The following is a 12,056-nucleotide window of genomic DNA, read 5'->3' as shown; positions in this document are numbered from 1 at the left end:
GGGAACCACCACTTGAGACTTCGTTTGGCTGCTGGTTGACTAAAATCCCTTATTTTGGCTGCTGATCCCTTATTTTCAAGGCTACTGGTCCCTTATTTTCAATTCTGTAAGTTGACAGCTATGAACCATCCCTCCTCACATCAAATAGTTCGCACAAAGGGTGAGGTCAGGGTCAGGGATCCGGAGAAAGACAGTGGGTAGAATTGACTGAAGTGAGTGTGAGAGCACAACAACTTTGGGTCGCAGAACCAAAGCTTCCTTCCTTCTCCTTCCCTCATGCATCCTCCAGATCGACTCTGGATACAGTGGTGCCTCACAAGACGAAATTAATTCATTCTGCGAGTTTTTTCGTCTTGCGAATTTTTCGTCTTGCGAATTTTTCGTCTTGCGAATTTTTCATCTTGCGAAGCACAGTTTCCCATAGGAATGCATTGAAAATCAATTAATGCATTCCTATGGTCAAAAAAAGTCCAAACAAAGCCAAATTTGGTACAAAAAGAGTTTATTAAGTGCTCTTTAAAGTCACACATACTGTAAAGAGCATTTCCAAAATTGAAGGAACAATAAATTAAGTTTCTAAACATGACAGAAAAGCATTTAAAAATCACCAAAGTGTACTGTACATACATTTTCTAAGACTCTGGGGGACAACTTGAAGAAGGTTCCTCTTCCACTCTTTGCTTCTTGCTGAAGAACCTGTCCATGGTCTGCTGCTTCATCCGTCTTTTCAGCACCTCCCTGAAAGACGACATGACCCTCGTATCAAAAGTGTCAGGTCCTTGTCAGGGTGGTGCAGCTGTGCAAAAGCCTGCACATCTTTCCACTTCTGGCAAATGTCCCTCAGTTCTTTCGAGGACAGCCGTTCCTCAGTTGCTGCCTCCTCTTCCAGCGAGGCCTGCTCCTGCACAGCCTCTGCCTGCAGTTCAACCAGCTCCTGGGTGGTCAGCTTGTGGTCGTGCTCCTCCACCAGCTCGCTGACGTCCTCCTCTGTGACCTCCAGGCCTATGGTCCTCCCCAAGGAAACAATGTCCTGCACCACTGTTGACTCTGGTGCATCAGAGTCACTTGGTGCCACACAGTCCGGCCACAGGCTGCGCCAAGCGCAATTCAAATTTCTCTGGCTGATCCCGTCCCAGGCCGTGGTGATCATCTTCAAGCTGGTGATGATGTCGAAGTGGTCCTTTCAGAATTCCCGCAGGGTGATGGTGGTGCAATCAGTCACCTCGAAGCATTGCCTGAAAAGCTCCTTGGTGTAGAGTTTTTTGAACTTGGCGATGACCTGCTGATCCATTGGCTGGAGCAGTGGAGTGGTGTTAGGCGGCAGGAACATGATGCTGATGAAGCTGAACTCCTCCAACAAGTCCTCCTCAAGGCCTTTAGGATGAGCAGGAGCATTGTCCATCAGAAGCAAAGCCTTCAGCGGCAGGTCATTGTCCAGCAGGTACTGTTTGACAGCAGGGCCAAAAGCAAGATTGACCCAGTCCACAAACAGCACACGTGTGACCCAAGCCTTACTGTTGGATCGCCACATGACACTCAGCTGCTCCTTGTCGACCTTGTGTTTCTTGAAGGCCCGTGGGTTCTCCGAGTGGTACACCAGCAGGGGCTTGATCTTCAGGTCACCGCTTGCATTGGCACAGAAGAGCAGGGTCAGACGGTCCTTCATGGGCTTGTGGCCAGGCAACTTGGCCTCCTCCTGAGTGATGAAAGTCCTTTTGGGCATCCTCTTCCAAAACAGCCCGGTCTTGTCGCAGTTGAAGACCTGCTGTGGAACGTAGCCCTCCGTCGTCACAACCTCCAGGAACTCCGCTGCAAAGTCTTCAGCCGTAGGAACATCAGAACTGGCAGCCTCTCCATGCCTGACCACGCTGTGGATTCCAGATCTCGTCTTGAACCGGTCAAACCAGCCTCTGCTTGCCTTGAAGACTTCTGGCTCGCCTGAGGATCCTGGCTGTTCCCGGACGAGGTCTGTGTGCAAGGCCTCACAAATGACGGCCAAAGTCTTCACCAAAGTCTTCAAAAACCTCAAAAAAGGCTACCACACCGGGTGCTATGAGTTGCTCCTCGAAGTCAAGTCGCAACTGCACCTCTTCAGGCAATGCACCCTGGGTATTAACGGTTTTATGAAAAAGGAAACAAACTTGCAAGACGTTTTCGTCTTGCGAAGCAAGCCCATAGGGAAATTCATCTTGCGAAGCAGCTCAAAAAATGAAAAACTCTTTCGTCTTGCGAGTTTTTCGTCTTGTGAGTTTTTCGTCTTGCGAGGCACCACTGTAGTTGGGGAAGGAGCCCCCAGAGCAAATTGTGAGAGTGCAAGGACAGAAAGGAGAGGGGATGTTTTCTTGTGTGAGTGGAAGTCATTCCACTCATGCAATGACTTCGAAGGATACAATCCACTGACAGACTGAGGACAACTGCGGTTGCCCTAAGGTCCAATTCAAAGTGGAACCAAAGAAGCAGATGTATAAAGTCCAGTTTCACCCTTCCCTGCCACATCACTAAATATCGTGCAGATCGAATTAAAAATGTTCCATGCAAGCATCTTATTTATGCCACTGAAAAACGCAAAAGAATTAGCTGTAGAGTGCCCTTTTAAACTGATAGCCAATGGGGGGAAAAATAGACTTTCCTGACTCTTACAGGGCAAAACATTTTATCCTGACCATTTCTATAGGAGTAAAATAGTATTTCCTCTATCACTGTACAAAAAGGTGGTAGGTGGTATGATTAAACAATATTTCAACTCTTTAGTTCATGCAGAGGTTACCTGCCAGAGGGCATAAAGGTTTGATTAGGTTTATGTCGGACATGAGAAATTTCAAAGGAAAACCATACACCTTTTCTAATATATGAGTGCTGCACCTACAAATGACTTCTTTTCATGTGGCCAGGTATGGCAAGCATTTAGTCCCTTTCTGATTACTAACAGGAAGAAAAGAATAGGAATCACGGGAAAATAATAATAACAGTCTTTCATACAATCAAGGGGGTGCATTAAAGTGCATAAAGATTATGTACTGGCTAGATCTTTCATTTTTATTTGGTATTGGAGCAGAATAGATTGTTGATGGTATTTGATCTCAGCCCTGATCAAAAATAAAATGGAAAATGATTTTAAAGCCTTGAAACTGCTCTGTTTGGTAATTTCAACAGTCCATCTAGCCAAGCTCACTGTATCTAAGAACACCTCCTCCTGCGTTTAAGGAACCTACGAGGTGTAACAAATTCCTTTAGAGCAGTGATGTCCAAACTTGGCCCTCCAGCTGTTTTGGGACTACAGTTCCCATCATCCCTGACCACTGGTCCTGTTAGCTAGGGATGATGGGAGTTGTAGTCCAAAAACTGCTGGAGGGCCAAGTGGTCAGGGATGATAGGAATTGTAGTCCCAAAACAGCTGGAGGGCCAAGTTTGGCCAACAATGGTCTACACTGACTGACAGTGGCTCGCTGGGGTTTCAGACATCCATAATAATTTAACCATATTATTAAATTAAACAAATTAATACATTGAAGAAATAAATATAAATAATTAATTGAATCTCTGCAAGAGGAGGAACATTGGTTTGTTTTTCTTTTCTTTTTGTTTTATTCATGTTGTCAATTTGTATTTTTTATGTTGTGAAGTGCCCTGTGATTTTTGGATGAACATCAGCATACAAATTAAATAAATAATGCAAGGAGTTATTAATAAGGTTACCTTATTAAATGTTATGGTCCGCTTTAAAAACACTCACTGTTTCTGGATTCTGCAGTGATATTGGGCAAAAAAGCTTCACAATGGTTTGTACTTTCAAAGTCTGCCTTAAGGCTGAATGACAGTAAATGCAGCAGATATGTTTGTTCCAGATACCCTGAGGTTAGCTGTGGTGAATGCAGGCTTGAAACTGTGACCGGTTTTGTGTAGAGGGATGGAAAGGCCTGTCCATTTCTGACCTGTGTCAGGTTCAAGAGAGGAGATTACAAGAAAGCAAATTCTCACTGAACATAAGGAAATCTTTATTGTTATTTCTTGGAATTTGACAAGGAAGAATTTGGAATTTGACAAGGAGAACAAGGAATGCAGAGGAGGAGAGGGGGATTTTTTTTAAAAAATGTAGGAATAAAACATATTTGGAAAGCAGCCAGCAGCAAAAGGAAGACATGGAACTAAATGAGTTATTGGTATATTCCAGTAACAGTAGTAATTTTGTCCTTGCTAGAAAGCAACAGCAGGAGAGGAGATTAAAGAAAGCAACAGGGAGAAATGGAAAGCAGATACCCAGAAGGCAAAGGGAAAGAAAAGCAGTTAAAGCACACAGAACTCAATAAAGAAATAGGGGGAAATTATATATGACCTAGTAAAATACGATAAACAAATAAGTAAAAAAAAAATGCTAACGAGAAATGGCAACAAATCTGAAAGAAAAGTAAAAGGTAAAGGGCTGAGCTGTGCTTGGTTCAATCTCGTTGCTTGTCAATCCAACTTGAATTAACCGATGACTGCTGGATGGGTGAACAGTTTCAATCAATCAAGAAAAATATGTATCAATCAATCAATCAATCAAAACATTTGATGCTTGAGCCAGAGGTCATAATGAGATCAAGAAGACAAAAAGCTTAACTCAACTGTGTGCAGACACGGTTCAAAATATAATAGAAGGAATTGTCACAAACTGTTGCAATTTAATCTGCAATGCAAATACATCTTTAGAAGCCTCATGCACTGCAAACAAAAATTGATAACTGCTTCTTTAAGATTCAGAGGGGTCTCATGTCTCTTGCTTACTAGCTAGGCTCGTGTCCCTCTGAAATGTATGCCCCAGATCTGCTAGCGGAATTTTCCAAGTGAGATACTAGAGTAGGGCCTATTACTAAATGGCTGGGCCCGAGACAAAGGTCACTGAAACATCACAGGTATTTAGCCTTGCCTTACGGCTGAGATGCTTAAAGTCAGCTGGTCAATTTTATTTTTAACCCTTGACCTCATCTAGCCATAACAAATTCTTTCGAGGAACCATCAATCTTCAGTCCTTGCTAGGTTGTAATTATAGTTCCATCCAACATGGGATAAAGTGAGAGTCTGGATTTCTCCCATAGGGGGAACATTATTTCATTGGAAGGTACTGATATTTTCCCCAAGAATGAAAATTAGGGTCGTATACAGAGCATTAGTATATATACGTTAGTGCCACACTAGTGAATCCAACTATACACCGCACTATTCCTGAGACACTGAAAAGCAAAGCTGTGTGCAGCGCTCACAGAGAAGAAAAAGGAAGTCTGCAAGAAATCCAGTTTTATGTGTGTGTATGTGTTGCATATGGTGCATTTGAGTTCTTGTATAATGCACAAGTGGGAATGGGTGAAAATCGAGAAGCAGCAAGTTTGGATTAATTTTGTCATGCAAATTTTGTCATAAGATTCGAAGCTCATTCGTTGTTGGAGGCAGATAAGCATTTGACCTTCAAACAAACTTCTAATTTTGCAGCGTATTGGGGGGGGGGCATAGCGGTAGGGGGAGAAAAGGGACACAGATGGCCAGATGGATACTTTCTGATATAGGATGGAATGGTACACACACGCTATTTCACACACACACACGCTATTTCTCTCTCTCTCTCTCTCTCTCTCTCTCTCTCTCTCTCTCTCACACACACACACACACACACACACGGTTTTGTGTTTCTAGTCAAGGTAAATCCTGAAGGGGTTTTTCATCAAGATAGAAATTCAAGCTTTCCCCCCTCCCCCACCCATTTCTTTCTTTTGCATAAGCCGTTTCCAACCTGCGCCAGCAGGAATAATGTATGCAAGTACTGGAAGCCTCTTGAATGTGTAGTCAGTGGGGAACAGCCTGGCTACATGCGTTTTTACATATCTTCCAGCTACAGCGGAATCAAAGAGCCAACTGCTGAATTTCAGAGCCCAAGGCTATCCTGTGGATTTAGAAGACCCCTTGAAGGAATCAGATCCATAAGCCAATAATATGCCAACATTATTATTATTATAAAAACATATATGTATATAACAGTAGTAGGTTTTGCTTCCCATATAAAGTGGATTTTAAAAGTTTTAATATTTTATACTCTTCTATTATCTTTTAAACAAGTTACTCATTTAAAAGTTATTTCACTGGCTCGGAGCATCGCATTATGGAAATCGAGTCGGTGTTAACTTACAATTTTCATCCCGAAGAATGCTGTGCACCCCAAAACACTTCCTGATTGTTTTTATTTGAATTCATAAAGCGGCACATCCCATAGGCTTGGAACAACTCGCATTTCAGCTCCCCTCTTCCTTGGTATAAACACACTTGCCACTGTATTCCTTTCCAACCTTCCCTTTTCCTGGTCCTTCCTTAAACAAGCAGGCATCCCCTTCTGAGGGGATGAATACTGTGACATTTCAGACAGATAGGTGCACAGATTTTTGTGTGCAAGGAAGAAGAGAAGAAGAGTTTGGATTTGATATCCCGCTTTATCACTACCCAAAGGAGTCTCAAAGCGGCTAACAATCTCCCTCCCTCCCCCACAACAAACACTCTGTGAGGTGAGTGGGGCTGAGAGACTCCAGAGAAGTGTGACTAGCCCAAGGTCACCCAGCAGCTGCATGTGGAGGAGCAGGGAAGCGAACCCGGTTCCCCAGATTACGAGACTACTGCTCTTAACCACTACACCACACTGGCTCTTCAGAGTCTTCAAAGTTTTTTAAGGGAGGGAAGAGATGCACACATACACATCATTGGGGGTGGGGGGGGGGTAAGCATACAACACAGAAGTGCCCCTAGCAAGTAATCTGCAAAATTTCAGGAGGATCAGTGCAGCGGCTTTTCTGCAACATTAGCTTCTAAAGTTGTGTGTGGGAGATGGCTACTTTGTTTTCTGCTCAGTTGATTTCAGCTGGTAAGTCCCTTCTACATGTCTTCCAAAAGCACTGTGATTGGATGTGAAAAAGAGAGCTATGGTAAGATTATCTTCTGATTTGAAGCTATAGCCATCCATCACAAAATAAAAGCTCCTCCTCTCGCTCCCTCCTGTCACATGGAGAGCTTCTGGAAATACAACAATGAAAGCTTCTAAAGATTTCCCCTAAATAATTGTTGTCCGTTTTCCAGGACTGAGGCCTGAGCAGGTTACGTTATGTAAGGTTTTCATTGGTGTTCTCATGTGTTGGAAATACTGATTGCTATCATTGTATTTTTATGGTTGTAAGGTGCATTTGAAAAGCTTTGTCTGGAAAAGCAGCACAGAAATAATTTAAAACAATAGCAACAACCATCAGTCTGTTCTCTTAGACCTCTGAAGTGCTGATGTGGTCCAGAGGCTTTAGAAGAAGCCTGATTCATGCCCCTTGGGACACAACGTGGCCTCAGAAGATCCCCAGATTTTTTTCCAGAGCTGTCCAATTTGACTCTCGGTTCAAGATTGATCAAAACAGAATGCACACCCCTAAATCTGAAAGAGTTCCTGAAGTGACTGACATGTTTAGCCATTTATAAACAATCTCCTTTACTAATATGAACATGTTACAGATAGGTAGCCGTGTTGGTCTGCCATAGTCAAAATAAAAAAGTTCCTTCCAGTAGCACCTTAAAGACCAACTAAGTTAGTTCAACTAAGAACTAACTTTTTTATTTTTAATATGAACATGTTCATGGAGAGCTCACACAATACATCAACATACTTTGTGAGTTTTTGTTCCCTAAAATGACATGGTGACAGTGTACCATGACACTGGAAAGTTGTCAGCAATACAGTCCAATACAATCCAAACAATACAAAATAAGAGGAGTGAGGCAACCTGTAAGTCACTGCCAAATAAACAGAAGGGCAGATACAGTCAAATGTTGGATCCCGAATGCCGAAAACCCAGAAGTAAATGCTCTGGTTTTCGAATGTTTTTCGGAAGCCAAATGTCCAATGCGGCTTCCACTTGAGTGCAGGAAGCTCTTGCAACCAATCGGAAGCTGTGCCTCGGTTGTCGAACATTTCAGAAGCCAAACGAGATTCCAGAATGGATTACGTTCAACAACCGAGGTTTGACTGTAATTAATTCAATGTAAAGGATCCATGAAACAGTCAAGTCTCAGCAGGATGCCAATAAGGAGTCAGACCAGTTGGGCTTCCCGGATGAATCTGGGTGCTACAATTGAAAAGGCCCTGTCCTGCGTCCCCCACCAATTGGATTCTCAGCAGCCAAGGAATGTGGAGCAAGGCCTCAGGCACTGATAGTAGTGGATTGGAGTTTACAAGTGCAGGATTGGACCAGCAGGCATTCAGTTAACAGAATGGCAAGCCTACCAGTTCAGAAGGAGCCTCGTGTTGTCTCCTCGCCCAGCTTCTAATAGCCATAAAATGCCACGGCTGTAGCTAACCTTCTGTAAAACGCCTCTGAGCTCAAAATCGCTTGTACTGCATTTCCCCAGAGATGCTGGTCAACATTAAGAATGTATAAAGTACAATTCTCTCGGAGCATTTTGGCAACTATTTGTTATGATATTGCTTCCCGTCAAGCGCATAATGCAATTTTGTCTTCCATAAAAATAAACGCGCTGTGTGTGTGTGTGTGTGTGTGTGTGTGTGTGTGAAATCTCAGGCTCTTGTCATTTCCCACATTTCTGTCACTAAATATTTAAACAAGGGGAGGCCAGAGAATCCCAAGCTAGCAATCGGCTTCATGTAGTTTACCTCCCTAAGGTTAGACTGCGAATGAAATGGTGCTGCATCATAGAGGAGACTTAAAAGAGATAGCCATTAAAAGCCCTACCTGCCCACAGGCTAGGCCCATGCCTCTCTCTCCCATGCCATGCGGACAGGATAAATTTAACTCCAGGGCATCCGCTCCAGAAGCCTGTATGACACACAAGAAAGAAAATATCAAATATTAACTGCCAAAATGGTACACCACTTCAGTGAAGGTAATTTCCCAAATGACAACCTGATGTGTGGATCTGTAACTCATGCCACATGTAATATCCCCCCCCCAACCCATCAATATTTACTTTTGGTTTATGACTAATTCAGTGCAAAATGTAATTTGAAGAAACAAAACACAACAAACTTTTAAAGGGGTTACATTGCAAAACAAACTATAATCTGACACAGAGAACTTTCATTAACCTTTCTTTCCCCCTTCCAAAAAATACCTCTGGAATCGTGGCAGTTCTACTAATTGTACTGAATAATCGTATGAGTAATATGCTGAATAATGATAGAAGTCCGGACTGTATCACTTCATAATGCAGGTGAAAGGCCAGAGGTGTATGAAATGGTTGAACATTTCTTCCAAGTAAAATATATAGGGAACAGATGCAACAGAGAATAGTTTGTATTAAACCCTTCTCTCTGATAGACTTGTATTCTACATGGCCAGAATTTCTCACAATGGGTATTTTGTTAATTGTTTCAGATAACAGCTTATGGCTGGCGGTCTCCAAACACGGATAAATCCACTACATTTGTTTGATGTTGGTTTGCTTGTAAAATAGAAACAATCTTAGAGGGCGTTATTAATTCTGGAAACACATTAGGGTTCTGCAGAGAATGGATTTGTTGGAGGATATAAACACACACGATACATATACCAGAAACTGTTACATAAAATCCAAGCTGGGAGGGGGCTGTGTCTAAAGACTTTACATGCTAAAATCTAACCAAATGCAATCTGAGCTTTTCCACTGCAAGTCCCCTCTTTGGGCTTAAATTGCCCCAGTCTTCCCTTGGGGATCCATTCCTCACCGTTTATTATCAGGAGCACAGAGCTCCCAATCCTGGAAATATGCAGATGAGTTGCACAGTGCAGTGAAGTATGAGCAAAACAACATGTCAAGAAGGTTTGCGGATCCGACAGCAGTGTGAAAGTCGGACACGACTAAATGACTAAACAACAACAACAACAAATTTTATATATATATATATGCATTGTTTTAAAAATACCCCTGATAAATCTGTTTGACAAAGGAGTCGCAGTGGGATAAAATGAAGCATGAATGATGTGCACCCGTGCATCAGAGAAATCAAAAGATCCCTGCACTGGTTTCTGGATTTGCACACTGAGAAAGGTTTCATGGAACTAATCTCCCCTCCAAGATCTGGTGGTGGTAGCAAATTTTCCTCTATGTGCTTAGTTCTTTAGCTCCCTCACCCCTCCACCAGTATGCACATAAGTGCAGCACATGAATGGGGAGAAAGCAGTTATGGTTGGCAATAAAATCTCATGATCACTTGAGGAAATCTCAGCAGCTGCAAGTCATAAGGATTGTGGCTGCTAATGAAACCTGCTATCCCTTTTCACAAAATGTGTTTTGTCCAAGGAAGGTCCTGAATTCAAAGTATATTGTTTGAATTGATCCTTAATCCCATTTAGGGTTCGTGGGCCAGGCTTCGAGGTAGGCCTCATCACAGAATAAATAATTATAATTGAGCTGCCCAATATTTGACTGTCTATCTAAAGGTTAGCAAAAGTCATTTAAGCCAAGGATCTGATGGCAAACACTCTTGCTGTTGATTCCAAAGTGAAGTCAAGAAAAGCGCACTGAGAATATGGGAGCAAGCAAGAGAGAAAGAAGTCGGCTAAACTTCTTTAAAGGTCACATTTAATTGTGAGACAGGAAATAGGTCTTATATTATCTGAACACTTTCCCAATTGTTGTGAATTATGAAGGAACAGCAGGTCTACTGTTAAAAGACCTGGGCCACGAAAATCTTTATTCAAGTCTCAAGTAAGAGAAAAACCTGGTCATTTCTAGAGAATTAAGGTGTGGACTTCAGGAAATCTGTGCGCGAAATGAAATATGTTATCTTCGCCATTCAAGACACCATTAAAACAGGTCTAGCCCACCTAAGTAAATGCTCCTGCTCAGATGCTTATAACTCCACACAAAGAAGAAGGGCAAAAGCAAAAATCTACCCCTTTGTCCCAAATTAAAAGCCCCAGGACATTATGTGGAGAATGTTGGTTCCTCAAGGCTGCGTTTTAGAGGCTGCTTTGAAGTCAGGCAGCAACAAATGTGAAATGAAAGCTCAACAGAATTGTCTTGAGTTCAGGCTTGAACCTTCAGAACACCATTAGAATATCTTATCACCTGAGCCACAGACGACATGGCCTCCTCAGGCTATTAGTCTCCTCAGGAAACTGCATCTGTGTGCTGTAATAGATGTAACTTTAACTGCAGGCAAGCATGGAACTGTAGTTTTTAAAATCCCAATAGCTGCTGCAGGAGTGTGTGTGAACAGGAATGAGAAATGTGCACAGAAGATGCAGCAACATCTTCCATAGTGCTTCATGAGGGGAATCTTAACGTACACATGCAGCAGAATTTATTCCTAGGCCAAGAGAAGGAGCATGTGAGAAGGGGTGGAATCTGGTTGTACTTAAATGGCCAGGGCTGCTCCAGTCACAAAACAACCACCCCAGACCAAAAAATTCTGAAGTGTATCTCTTAATTGAATTCAGAAACAAAGGATCAACCCATGCAATGGAGGCTCCTGCAAACCTTTAGAGTACTTTTTTTTAATAAAAAAGAAAAGAAAGAAAAAGTGCCAGAGGTCACCATGAACTTCTCCCTTCTTCTCTTAGAATTGCAGTGATGCCCACCTGAGGGGTGCTGGAACTGAGTTCCAGCTGGGAAAAAGCCCTGAGCTTTAGAACCTGTTTAGAATAAATGGTTTTATGTAACTTGCTTTTAATGGTTTTTAATTTGGTATTTTAAATGAATATTTTAGACTGCCTACTGTAAACCACTTAGAGGGCTTTTGTCCTAGGAAGCGGTATATAAATTTTGTAATACACCCTTGAAATCTACTCCTTTTTAATTACTGAAGGTGCAGGGACGCCATTTTCTGTTGTAGCTCTCGCCCTTATTAGTAGATACTGATCTCAATACAAGGCAAACTCAATACAAGACAAAGCAACTGTGGATTTGGTTCTGCAGCAGTTCTAGCCTTATCAGAGTCAGCGGTATTGCGATAGAGTAAGTGGTTTAAGAGTCAAAGCGGGGAGATGGGGATAACTTCAGTCAGTATTACACATACTTTCTGATTTAGCAAAGCAGGAAAAACCTATCTTCGTGTGCTTTAA

The 12,056-nt window shown here is 42.4% G+C and overlaps 1 protein-coding gene across 4 annotated transcripts in view; it reads right to left on the bottom strand.

Annotated features, from left to right (window-relative positions):
- The window catches only part of DPYD (dihydropyrimidine dehydrogenase), a 490,336-nt gene that overhangs the window by 124,914 nt on the left and 353,366 nt on the right, over window positions 1-12,056 (bottom strand). For 3 of the 4 annotated variants that reach the window (XM_083510988.1, XM_083510986.1, XM_083510987.1), the window contains one exon: window positions 8,745-8,828. In XM_083510988.1, the coding sequence (XP_083367114.1) occupies window positions 8,745-8,828 (84 nt within the window). Of the gene's footprint in view, window positions 1-6,788; window positions 6,912-8,744; window positions 8,829-12,056 lie in introns of those variants that run through there. The other variant, XM_083510989.1, reaches the window with a different exon arrangement.

Source organism: Podarcis liolepis, assembly GCF_965112155.1.
Source record: "Podarcis liolepis genome assembly, chromosome: 6".
NCBI lineage: Eukaryota > Metazoa > Chordata > Lepidosauria > Squamata > Lacertidae > Podarcis > Podarcis liolepis.
Note: the sequence above shows the minus strand (reverse complement) of the source record. Positions and strands in the feature narration are given on the sequence as shown.